This window comes from Falco cherrug, chromosome 1 (genome assembly GCF_023634085.1).
Source record: "Falco cherrug isolate bFalChe1 chromosome 1, bFalChe1.pri, whole genome shotgun sequence".
Taxonomy (NCBI): domain Eukaryota; kingdom Metazoa; phylum Chordata; class Aves; order Falconiformes; family Falconidae; genus Falco; species Falco cherrug.
In genome coordinates this window covers 126540999-126554335 of record NC_073697.1, presented here as the reverse complement: position 1 = coordinate 126554335, position 13337 = coordinate 126540999, and the positions used below count along the sequence as shown (strand labels likewise).

The 13337-nt window shown below is 53.6% G+C and overlaps 1 protein-coding gene across 1 annotated transcript in view; it reads right to left on the bottom strand.

The window, feature by feature from the left end:
* The window catches only part of SLC38A10 (solute carrier family 38 member 10), a 38751-nt gene that overhangs the window by 6672 nt on the left and 18742 nt on the right, over positions 1–13337 (bottom strand). Inside the window, exons 11-14 of the mRNA XM_055696161.1 lie at positions 8189–8342; positions 1706–1876; positions 954–1433; positions 272–379 (exon numbers count right to left, since the gene is read on the bottom strand). Of these exons, the coding sequence (XP_055552136.1) occupies positions 272–379; positions 954–1433; positions 1706–1876; positions 8189–8342 (913 nt within the window). The remainder of the gene's footprint in view (positions 1–271; positions 380–953; positions 1434–1705; positions 1877–8188; positions 8343–13337) is intronic.

Sequence of the window (13337 nt, the reverse complement as noted above, 5' to 3'; positions counted from 1 at the left end):
TCTTGCCTGGGCACCGGCATGACTGATGTCCTGACATGGCTCTGCCAGGGGCTGCAGCGTGGCACAGCCAGCCTGCGCCAGCCTGCCGGGGACAGGCACCAACTGCCGCTGTGGCGGAGGGGACCACGGCCTAAAGCTCCGTGCTGGCAAGCGCCAAGAACAGCGCTGGCTGGCACCGTCCTGCAGACAGAAATCCTGCACTGGCAGCGCCGGCTCCTGGGGGAAGCCCAGCACCCTCCCCTCCCTGCGCACCCTGGGGATGCACACTCACCTTCCAGCTTGTTCTCTGTGTTCTCCTGTTGCTTCTCCTTGGTGTTTCGGGCCTCCCGCGGTTCCAGCTGATCCACTCTGTCCGGGAAGGGCAGCTCCCGCTTCTCACCTGCAAGCCAACAGATCAGCAGACCTTTGCTGTCAATAAGGACGCTCTAGCGGCAGATGTTCACTAAAATGACTCCACATCGTGTTGTCCCTCCCTGCCTAAGCCAGCACAGTTTACATTCAACCCGATGACTGCAAGGGAAGTAATAAAAAAAAATATTTAACAATCTTATAGACTCATGGCAGCGAGCCAGCACTAACTACCTCAGCCAATTAAAATGCAAGAACTGTTCTAACTAGCTTTTAGACGGGCACTTAGCAATGTGTTACCTGTCAAGATCTCCCGGCTCCATGTCCCCAGCGAGTTCGGAGACACACAGGAACAGCATGGCACCTGACATTTAGTAGGCTAGCAAACAACTGTTTGACAGATATTATAGTAGCTGTCAAAGCCACCAGATTCCTCCTTTCCCCCAACAGCTGCTGAAGGGGCTGTGCGCGCTCACGTGCTAATCTCGTGAAATTCAAAGGGAACACTGGGGCGTAGGTAGGAACAGCCAAATTGCCCGGTCTGCGGGGGGATTACAGGCCAAGAGGAGAGTTTTTTCAGACAAGCTGCTGTGGAGGGAGCTTACCAGGGTTGGGTTCCTTCTCCACGGACTTTGCAGCCTCCTCTGCTTTCCTGGGGAGCTGGAGCTTTGATTTCTCCCTGTCACCTGCAGCCTCAGCTTTCTTCTCACCGTCCGGCACAGCAGCTTGCGCCTTGGCTTCCAGCACTTGTTTATCTGGCTCCAGCTCTTTGTATGGCGGCCTGCCATCCTGCTGCACGATCACCTCCAGGACGTTCTTTGGATTCTTAACAGGCTCGTCAGTCCCTCCCTGCAGTTGGTTCTCAGCAATCGCTTCCTTCCCTTGTTTCGGGCCAAGTGCCTCTTTCTGGGGATTCGGCACGGCTGGCTCCTCCGGCGCCAGCTTAAGCAGACGATCGTCGGCTCCTCCAGGCACAAGCTTGTTCTCATCAGATTCCTCCCGTTCTCGCCCCATGTCCACGACCACTTCATCGTGCGGGACGGGTGGCTCGTGGCGATGCGCTTCCCCCACGGGCAGGGCGATCCCTAGGGTGGGCAACAGACAGGGTTAGGGAGCTTGGGACTGATGGGAGAAGGTAACAGGCAGCAGGGTCACAGCACACGCTGCCCTTTTTCAGCCCTGCCTTCCCTTCCTCATCAGGAGGCTGCATTCCTAATGAGCCTCGAGAGCATCAAACACTAAATCACCTTCAGTCCATGAGATAATGCACAGAGATCAGGATCTTTATCCAAAATAGTCCTGCAACATACACCTCCCAGCCCCAACACCAGCACCCTTTCTCCTGGCTCCTCGTTACCTTGATCAGGACGGTCAAGCTGCACTTTCTCCTCCAGCTTTCCTCTCTCCTCCTCTCTCTTGGGTACCTGCATGGGCACCTTGATTTGCGGCTGTTCCATCTCCTCCTTCTCATCTAGCAGTTTGGGTTTATTGCGGCCATCCTCTGCCTCCTCTGCTGCCGGGTTCTGGTCTGCAAAGGCAGGACAACTCATTGCAGGAGGTTACACATGGCCACGCTGCCGGCCCACCGGCAGCACCAAGGGATTGCTTTACCTGCTGCAGCCCCTTTTACCGACACAAGCCAAACAGCTATTTTCCCTCCAGCATTCGTACGGAGGGGTTGGGGCTTTTGTTCTGGGGTCCCCTGTTTGTTTTCCCTACAAAGGCTTTTGACAGAGCTGGCGGCGCGGCAGCCCAGGCCAGGCAGCGAGGCAGGGCCGGGATGGAGCGGGGATGGAGCCGGCTGCCGCTGCGAGCCCACGCCGCCAGATGGTAGCATCCTCCCGGCTCCCCCGCGCCGGACCCCCGAGCACCGGGAGAGCCCGCGGTGGGGTGCAGCCGCAGCCCCCATCGCCCGCCTGTGCTGGCTGCACCCTGCAAAGAGGCTCAAAACCTCTTTTCTTTTCTTTTTTTCCCCATTTTTTTTCTTCCTTTCAGCACAGGAGCGTTTCCCCAGCCCGTTGAATGCCGCAAGGACGGGCAGGCAGGAGGAGAGCCATGCAAGCCCGCAGAAGGCACGAAGTTTTGAGGAGCACGATTGAACAGGCACAAAGGGGAACTCCAGGGCGGGACACACACACACACACACACACACACACACACACTCCCCCCCCCCCCCCCCCTCAAAGAGATGGGACGTTTCTGGAAGATGCATCCCAGTTGCTGGGTTCAGCACTGAAGTAACCATGTGGAATTCGTGGCATGTCCCACGGGTGGAAATGGTCCCTGCGACCCCAGGGTGGAAGAAGACAACCCACATAGTGCGGACAGGGACTGAGCTCCTCAGAGGAGCAGCAGAGCAGGAAACTTAATTGTTTCCCAGCACTGAAGTTGTTCTGCAGATTTTTTTCCATCCAACAAACTGAAGTAAAAAAAAAATAATAAAAACTCCTCTATCTTCTGTAACAAAAAATTCCCAACTCTTCCCCCCTTTTGCCCTCCCCCATGCGATTTCCTTTGGGGAATTAATTCTATAAACATCTTTCAATTTTCTCCTCCCCCTCCGCAGGGCTGGTGCGATTTATTACAAGATGAACTCATGGGAAAGCAGAGATTGCCACAACTTCAGCTGCGTGGGCCTTACCCGAGCTGGGGGGGAATAAGTACAAAATTCTGGCCCAGAGGGATCCGTGCCAGAAGGACCCAGCGCCTCTCCAGAAACATGGACTCCCTGGCCCAGAGCTCCGCACCCCGTTGGAGGGACGTGCGCAGGGGCTAGCCAGCTTTCCAAGTTTCTTTGGTTCGGGAATGACAGTGGGAGGGGAGAAAAGGACTTGGATTTTCTGAGAAATTAAAATCTAGTACCCAAGGGTCCCTCTCTCCATTGAGGGACTTCCCAGGGTTCAGCAAGTCAGGGCAGGACACTCCTCCTTTCAGGAAAAAATGGACTGCAGGAACCGGTGCCCAGCCCTGGACGGGGGCCCTGGGAAGCGGGAGGCTGAGGCCGGGGAGAGGAGCGCTCAGCACGGCTGCGGATGTTCCCAGCTAAATCCTGGCCTCACAGCAAAAAATTATTTTCTCTATTGGAGGAAAGTTTTTCGTTAATTGGTTCATGAAGGCGGGAGATGGCTGCATTTGGAGAAGGCTGCGACGTATCCGAAACCAGAGGACCCAGAGACCCGTGACGCGGGCAGAGCCGTTCCCACGGCGGCAAGATGATGCTTACGAGGGGAAATGAAAAGGAAAAGGGGGGGAAGCCTTCCATGCAATTGGGAAATGGAGGAGTTAAAGCCAGAGCTAACCCCGTGCAGGGCAGGGCTTGGCCACAGGACCCTGCAGCAGGTGAAACCCCCTGCGGGTCTGGGACATACCGAGGGACCGGGGGAGGCCCCACTGCTGGGAGAAGAGTTAATCATAAATCAAGAGGCAGAAGCACATTCCCCACTCTGCAAACAATGCAAGAAAAGAACAAAACACAAACAAAACACAAACAAAAATAAAAGCCTCCACGCCATAATAAGACAAAGTTGCCTCTAAGCCGTCATTTGCTCAGCAGGAAACAAAATTAAGTTCATCATCAGGGCGTGAATTAACGACCTCTCACACTGCATGGAAATCTATAAGGGGCTATATGTGGTTTGCAGAGAACAATTTTGCTCAGGATGTGTAATAATCGCTCTAACTGTCTAGTCGCCCTCCAGGTCCCTTTGGAGAGCGTTACAGTAATGCTGCGCCTCTTAATGTTTTATGAGTGCCATTGGACTTTACAGGCAAGGGCTGAGAGGCTGTAAAAGCTCTTTGGCTCACAACAACAGGACCTGGGCGTCAGGCAGCACCGGGAGGGTTTGCTGTGCCTCGGCACAGCCAGCGGGTCCAGCCGAGCTGCCCCAGCTCACGACGCTCTCCGGCAGCTCGGCTCGCACGCGCGGGGCGGCGCAGGGAAGCCAGGGCTTTCTGCAACTGATTTGTGCGTGTGCGTGCGCGCGCGTATGTGTTGTGGTTTGCCAACAGCCTCTCTAGGCTGCAATAAAATGTCATGATTAGCAACCTAAAAGCTTCCCTTCTCCCCCTGCTCCTGGTTCGGATAGTAGCAATGGTCCCAGAAAGGCATTAAATCCCTCCTCACACAGTTTTCCTATCGCTTTCGTCCACCGCAGCAGCGACTGTAGCCAAAAGCCGCGTGCGCACCCCCAGCTCTCGGCAGAGGCGGCAAGACGAGCCCTGCCGCACTCCCCCTGAGCCAAGGGGGATCCGGCACAGGCACCCCGGGAGCCCCAGGGACAGTACAGGGAGCCCGGGGAGTACAGCACCCTCTCCGTGCTGCTAAGCGATGCCTGGAGCATCATGCAAGGGCTGACAAGGCTCACGGGCTTCAGGACCTGCTCATACCGGTCCAGCTCCAGACTCACTCAAATTGCTTCGGCGCAGTGAAACAGAGCAAGATCCACAAGCTCCAGCTAAGGAAAATGAAGAAGAACGAGCAGGGCAGAGGGATGGGGGTGAACCACTGCCCTCAAACATGCCGAGCAGCCCTGCAGCCCCAAGCAGGGCAGGGACAAGCCTTCCCTGGGGAGCCCCACACAGCCCCCCCGCCCCAGCTGTGCCTCCCAGAACCCCCCTCCCCCCGAAACGGTTACAGATTTCACAAGGTTATCGAATGGCATCACTGAAATTAGTTCACAGTTGTCTCCTGACGCACCAGCAGTAAAAACGAACCCAAATTACAAGAGGCTGATAGCTCCTTTTCTGTGTCACAGGCACTATTAAAAGCTCGCTCACACAAAGCACCAGGGAGAGCTGCAGCAGAGTCAAGCTGTTCCTGCAGCTATTAGGAGCTGTGCATAATCCACGTTTCACACATGTTCGGGGCTGCTCTGGCTAATAACGCTGGTGGGGACGCAGCCTGCAGCCAGGCAGGTCTCTTTTTCGGGGGCAAACATGCAGCTGCAGCGCCAGGCCTGTGGAGCGCTCAGCATCGTGCCCTGCTGCATGCCAGCAGAGAAGCCACACAGACCCCAGTTTCACCCAAGCCTGTGTGACTCAGACCACCACATCCAGGAGGACACGTGGGATGGATGGAGAAGGGTCCCCAGCACGCGGGCTCCCTGGAGCACTGGGGAAAGGGTGCTCTTGCACAAGGAGTGTGAATCAGGTCTTTGTTACCCGATATTGCACAACACCAGAGAAAAGAAAATAAAGCAGCAATGATCAAGTAAGGAGCTGAAAAATATTACAAAATCTTAATCCACCCCATGAGACCCTCTAGGGTGCTTTCAAATACAGAGAGAAATTGCCTAATTAGCTTTTTTTTTTTAAATGGGTAATTGCCTTCATGAGCTTTCACAGGCAGCTTAGCAACCTTTTAACATACGCGCACACGCTGCACGGAGCAGCAGAATGTTTCTGAAAGGGGTTTTATACCTTTCCCGAAGAGCTGCTGACAGTAAACCTCAAGCAATACAGACAGGGGCTGTAATGGGCACTTGGGTGTCGTTAGTAAAAACACTATTCAGAGTTCGCTGGTCAATACGTGTTCACATAAAAGGGCAATGTTCTAATATTCATAATCCCAGGGCCCACAGGGCAGAGTTTTAATGAAAGTCTGTACAGTTCTGGTCTCCGCAACATCAAAGAGGCCAATAAAACTCCTCTCACATGCTGACAGGCAAAAGTCAGACAGTGAAGGCAGCACTGGGAAAAGGCCCCGTGCAGCCCCCAGGTCTGCCTGGGCCAGGCAGCTCCCAGCCAGGGGCCGCGGGGAAGGGGCCCGGCAGCACCCACCGCCTGGGGAAGGGGCCAAGCACCCACTGCTCGTGCCAGGGCAGTGCCCGCGCATTCCAGCTGCAGCCCCACACGAGGAACACGGACCAGATGTGCGCCGGCGGGGCACCCAGGTGATGCGGGGCAGCCCGCATCCTGCGTGCACCCTGAATGACAGGATGCAGCTGCTGTGGCGTTTTCCAGGCTGCAGGCTCCTGCCTTTGCAAAACAAGCCAGGAGAGGACGAGGGGGGAGCTGCGGGGTGGGCAGCAGGGGGAAGAAGGGCACCATTTAACGCCTCTCATTGCTAGTCAGGCCGACATCCCGCAGAGGCACAGGGAGGCACGGATCCAAGGCACGGGGCGGCTCTCCTGGGGCAGCCCCATCCACCCGCCGCTGCTCCCACAGCACCGATCCTTGTTCCCCTTCCTCTGCCCGGCTCCATCTCCCCCTGCACCATCCCGCTGCCTCCTCCCAGGGGATGGAGCACCCAGGCCAGGCTGCGCTCCCAGGGCAGAGCCAGCAGTCCCCTGCTACGAAAGGGACCAGACCGAGCTCAGAGGGCAGCGGAGCATCCCCGGGCAGATGCTCGTCACTGCCTCAGGAGCTGCACAGCTCCTCCCTGGGAAGTTTATGAACCAGGAGCACTAAACCCGCCTTCCTCTCAGGTAGGATTATTTAATCCAGCACCAAGTACCACGCACTGAAGGCTAATGGCAACGAGCCCTGGGCGCACACGGCGGGTACGGCAGGGCAACCAACGAGTCGCTGTGCTACACCATGATTAGACGTGGGCGTCCTGCTCTGCCACCCTGGTTCATGCGGAGAAGAAGCGGAGAAGAGATTTAGCAAACTCCAGCGGACAACATCTTTTATGGGACTTTTTTTTATTTTCCCAGTCACAAGAACACGTGTCATTAGCGACTCCTCCTGAAACAAGCAGCTGTTCTTTGGCCATTACTGCTCCAAAATTAACCAAGACGGAAGAATTCAATTGCATCCCTCCTCCCAGCCCTGCTGAGTGTGCTCGATTAAGGGATTGAGAGCATCTTTTGCTTAGAGTTCACGGGCATCCTAGTGCCTGAGAAGGCATGCACGCCTTGGGTAAACCACGAGCGCAAATGCATAAAACCCCAGCACTGCCAGGGACAGAGCAACCCAGGAGTGAATGTTATCGGCAGCAGCACCGGTGTCTCGGAGACACTCAAAGCTGCTCAGCAGGAACACAGCCAACAACCAGGAGGGAGGATGATCTCCAGAAGAGACAGCCCCCTTTCTCCCTTCCGTTCTCAATCTCTGCGAGGATATTTCAAGGCCCCCAAAGAACAAAAGAAGGAAAAAAAAAAAAAAAAAAAGCACGAGTAGATCCAAACAAAAATAAAATAAAGAAACAGGACACAGCCACAGATGAGGGGCAGTGCAGGGTCAGGCGACACCTGCTAGCAATGGCCTTGCAAGGCAAGCCTGCAGCTGGGGAAGGGAGGGATTGGCCGTAATTCTATCAACGGCCACAGTAAACAAATAATAAATAATGTGAACCAGTAAACAAAGCTGAGGCATAATCACGGGCTTTGTCAGAGCTAAAACCGAACCAAATTTATATCCTCACAACCAAAAAAAAAGTCAGTGCCCATAAATTTACATACCTTTGAGTGCAATGAATGGCTTGTTCTTGGAACTGCGGACAATGTACTGGCAGAAATGGTGAAAGCAGCCCTGTTTGGACACTCACACCCCTCATACAGGTGGCCAACACGGAGCCATCGCTGGGCTGCACTCACAGAGCTGCATTTGTTACCCTGAACGGGTAGATCCATGCTCTGTTCCTTACCCTACCTTTCTTTTCCCTTCCCAAAAGAACAGCTCCCACAAGGTACCATCAGAGCTTGCACCAGGCTTTTCCAGAAGGCAAAACTACAGCCTTTCTTGGGAAAAGTCCCCGGGATGCTGTGAAGATGCATGGAGCTGCCTGGAATTGACCCTGCTTCCACCACACTTTTTAAAATAAGAAAAATATGTATTTTTTCCTTAGGAGGTGGAGCTGGGAGCAGGGCTGGGAAGCACAACTCAAGTAGACACATACCTGGGATTTTGACTGAATCCTGGTCAATTCTGCTCTCCCCTCCATCCAGGTGCTCCAAGCCCACCACTTCTGTCTTCACAGGGATGTCCTCTGTTGCAGACAAGGTGGTATAGGTACTAATAACCAGTATTCCCAGGCCAATCCACAGTATAATCTGCACAACATGCCAGAACTTCAGTTAGCACAGCAAAACAAACGGGACTGCTCTGTACAGCATTCTTCATGCAAACGGTGTCTCTAAACAATTCAAAGCTCACTGCAATTTGCAATTACACATGTCAGTAACAGGGAGAGAACAGGACAGAAATTTAAGAGGCAGAAAAGAAAAAACCAGTAGCTTTTGGCTCAGATTTGTATTTGGATGTAGAGGCGTTCAAAGGAAAGTTTCAGATGCTGGAAGCTGTTGAAAAGGCAACTCCTGTTATCAGAAGGGCTGAAAAGCAAGCGGACAGGATGTAAGGGTAGAAAAATGCGTGTGGCAGACACGAGACCAGCTGCAAAGACTCATTCCCTGATATTTCCAGCAGCTACATTAGAGCACCATGAAATCAGGTCTGGCTGAGAACAGAGGTACCTGACCTGTTTACAGCCTAGAAAGGTTTCTTGGGAGTTGTTTAAAATATTCTTATTTTTGAAAGCAAGAATAAGATGTCCACACACAAGTCCTGGCGGCCAGCACACAAGAAGCTGATAAGATGTAACTCACTGATTTCCAGAAAGCTGGGACCAAACAGAATAAAAATAGAAAGAATCCGAACCCTGTGGAGGGAAGAGCTCTACAGATGTCTCTAGCTGAAAAAGGAGAAAGCGACTGTTGTGGTTTAATGCCAGCAGGTAACCAAGTACCACGCAGCCGCTCGCTCACTCCCCGCTCACCCCGAGGTGACCACCACCAAAAAGAACATTTCTACGGTTTGTTATCTAATGATAAATTGACCTAAAAGGATCTATATCCACATGAGCCGTAAGAAAGACTAAAAAACTCTCTCCACAAAATAAAAATATCTCCAGGAGCACTAGCAATTCACGGGGTAACTCAAGAAGGACAAGCAAGACGATGCGCGACAGCAATGGGAGCAGAGGAACGCCTGCCGTGTTTGGTGGCAGGGCTGCCAAATGCCTCCCTGCTCCTCCGGACAGGAGCGGTACTGGAGTGAAGAGCCGAGCAGACGGATTGCTGGTCAACAATGCTGACTGGGGAAATTTAATTAAACCCTATTGTATTATTTTTACCTTTTACAATCATTTGCAATTGTCGCAGTAAGGGCTTCTCATGGAACCTGGTATGCACGTCAACAGCACTGCAAACGACTGGTAGGAGAGAGTCGGCCACAGTCTGTGCTGAAGGAAGCAGGCAAAGAAGCGGCACCTCCTGCTAGAAACTCGGGTCTCCCCACATCCCCACAAACTCCTTTTCACAACCGACCACAGAAGCTACAGGAACCATCATATGCAAAACAGAAAACGCCTCTGCAGTGCCAGGAAGCTGAAAGTTTGCAGCAAACTGGTATTTATGATGCAGCAATTCCCCTCTCTCTCCTTTTTTTTTTTTTTTTTTTTAATTAAGAATATCCTGCTCTCTGAAATGCCAAGGATCTGGCTTATTTCTGCAGCTCTGCATGCTGCAGCAAAGGATCCAAGACAATGCTGCAAATTGCATCTTTTCTTTGCACCTCATGGCTGTCCTGCTTGATGCTCAGAGCTCGCAGACAGCAGACTGCTGGTTCGCCCATCCCTGCCCCTGCTGTGGCCGTGCTGGCTGCTGGGGAGCGGGCACCGCTTTTTCCACCAGGCGCCTAACAAGAACAACCTGGTATGCCTGCTTCACCAGGCAATTGCGTAAAAGTCTCAACCTGCAAAGGAGAAATGCTGCTTTGGTACACGACCTTGCTGCTGTCCAGTAGGAACCACACAAGCTGCCTGGCCCCTTGGCAGAGCAGTGGAACATCCAGAGTGTTGGTGATTCTAGCTTGGGCTGTGATACCAGCTCACAAGGGGACCACATCCTGCAGGACTCACCCTATTCCCCCACAATCCTTACCCTGCAGCATTCACATCACGATTAACAAAAAGCACAACGAAAGGATGCTACTCGGTGTGAAGAAAACCAGGGACAGACATAGGGGAGCATTGCTACAATGGGAAGCTGCCAGAGGGAGAAAACTGAAAATAAAGGGGGAAGAGGTAAAATTGAAAGGACAAGTTAAAATGTTGGCACCTTCAGGGGAGGGAGGAGAGGCTAACATTTTCCTCTCCTTCCTCATGCTGAGGGGGATTGCACAGAAACATGGGCCAGCACAGCCAGAGCCTTGGGCCCAGGAGACCCCACTCTCAGCACCCCCCTGCAGACACACAGGCGCCTGCTGCAGAAGGAAAAGGTTGGCGGGACAAGAAGCAGCTCTGGACAAGGGGTGAGCAGCACGGCCAGGGAGCAGAGGCCAGACCTTAGAGACGTCGCAAAGGAAACAGAAGTAAAATCTGCTCCCTGCCTTGCCGCGTGGGTGCACAAAGAGCAGATATCCTGCCACCCTGCTCAGGCCAAAAGCAGAGTCAGCAGGTCCCTGCCACTGCTGCCCTCGGCTTGGAGCTCGTCCACTTCCTCCCCTCACACAATCTACAGCCCTGGCAGAAATGCATTTGGTGACTGCAGAGCTGTTCTGGCATCTTCCAGAAACAACAGCGGAGAGGAAGAGCGTTTCCACAAAGAGGATCTATTCTGGTGCCACAGGAACTAGAAGCAACGTGGGAGAGGAGGGAACTGTAGAAAACGTCTGAAAACATTAAATGTTTTAAAAGGATTTTTGTTGTTTCTTATCTTAGTGGGGAACCATGGGCTTGAATGCCTTAGATTCAAAACCCCTTTGATTGTTTAACATTTGGAGCTCATCTGTGAGCTTCCCGGAGCAGCGGGTACGGGCACACGTGGCAGTCAAAGACAGGCTGGGCTGTCCACGAACCAGCAGCCATCCCTCACCTTCAGCTCCCCCCGTCAGCACACCTCCTCCTCACCTCCTCCATCAGCAAGTGAAGACCAGAATAAAGAGGTCCACAATCTGGCTTAACTCCACGGTGACACTCCTGACATGGAAAACCAGGCACTTTTTACTCAAAGGACCCCCCCAGGGCTAACCTGGCAATCGAAGGAAGAGGAATGGGGGCTGCAAGGACTGAGCGCTCAAGGAACCAAGCACGGTGGAGCCACCTACTCCCAGAGCATTCAGCTGGAGAGCTGAGAACCTGGAGCAAGGAGAGGGTCAGCACAGCAAAGCAGTTATAAGCCAGTGTCTGGTCTCACAGGAGGGATCTCCCTCACATCTCTGACAAGCTGAGACCCTTCCCCAGGAGGGCCTCTCTGTGTGGACACAACAAGTGGACACGCAAAGCCCTCTGGCTGCAGCTTGCTCCAGCAGGCAGGTCAGCAAGGCAAGAGCCTGTCTCCCGAGAGAAGTGCTCCGAGCATGGTCGGGAATTCAGGAGAGGAAGTTTACGCGGCCGTTTCCTCTGCTGGTCGCCTTCCCTCGGTCGTCCTTCCTCCCAGAAGATAACTCGAACTTTGTACAGAAGTGCCATTAGCCCAGATCATCTCTAACCACGCCTGAGCCATCAGCGGGAAGCAAAAAAACTGCATTTGTGTAGAGTGACGACATCCTCCAAGCTGGGCTGTTTTGGACACCAAGCGCTTGGAGGGACAGAGTCATGGCGAAGGAATGCAGAGCCCCGGTCACTCCTCTGCTGCACTGCTGCAGAGATGCCGTGTTTGAAGGGCCATACCGACCTAAAGTGCCTGCGGTGAAGGTGCGCTGGCCGCCACGCTGCCAGGGAGGGCAGAGGGGAATCTCTTTTCCATCCGCACAGGAGAGAGACCGAGGGGTCATTTCCTGACCTCGAGCAGCCTCTCCACAGCTCCTCTTCCCCAAGTGGGACAACAGCAGCTCTGGCCTCCCTAGGAGGGGCCTCTTGGACAGGCTTGTGTCAACACTGGGAAGCCAACACCTTCCTGTTCGAAGTTAAACACTCTGTTTACAGACCTTAACCCGACCTTCAGCAGCACACTGCCAAACCTCACTGTCCCCCTGGCTCGAGGCTCCCGGAGGGCAGCTGGACACGGATCCGCACCTTTACAGCTTGATGCTTAACCACAAGAAAGAGAACACTCTCCCCAGTTCGTTCGCAGCACTGCATGACTGACTTCAAGCATTTTAACTGCTCTGCTAGCTGACTGTCTTTCCAACACTGCAAGCCTTTCAACCACGCACCCCCAGCCCAGCCCAGCCCAGCCCAGCCCCGGCCGGCTAATGAGCGGCTGCAATAATTAACAGCTCGCTGGTAGAAGTTGCCAGTGCTCTTTGCGGGCCAGCAAACACCTGGGAATGCCCACATACCTGCCCCTGGAACCCTCTTCACTACTTCTAGTACAACTTTCCCATTTTGTAGCCCCACCTTGCACCACCTTCCCAGCCCAGTAAATTTGAACTCCCCGTCTCGCCAGCCCCGTAAGCTGCCCAACACGGGACTTTGCCGGATGCCAGAGGTGGCCCAATAAAAGCAGCCAGTTCTCGGCAGCAGCACCACAAGAGTCAAGATAACTCAGGCAAGTGTAAAAGCTAGCATTGAGAAGGTCTGCTGCTTTGGAAGAAAGCTAAAGATGACGGAGGGAGGGAGAAGATACGTGTTCATTGTTCAGACAGAGAAAAGCAGGAAGGGACAGCTACGCCTAGGGCTGGCTCCTTCTCCCCCTCAATTGCCACTTTTCACAGGAGCATATTTTGATGGAGTGGAGTGCCTGATCAAAGAAAAGCAGGAATGAAGGAGGAGACCAAAGACAGAGCCTTCAGGGAAAGAATAAATGAGTCTTTGCAGAAGACCTGGATGAACAAGGAGAGGGGGGGCTCAGAATTTGGCTCCAGAGCGGAGGCGGGGAGGTGCTCTGCAGCCTAGCGCGCTTCTGAAGGCAGGTGTGCCCTTGCTGCAGCACTTCAGTGCATCGGTCAAAGCAAGTATGCAAACTTGACAGATAATGGATCATTCAGGAGAAAACTGGACAGCTTGCTACCAGCCCCTTGAAATGCCAGGGTAACCTGGGGACTGATACTTTAGATAAGCCCTTGTTCCTTTGTGGGGCTTTCTGCAGGACAAACATCTTCACCAG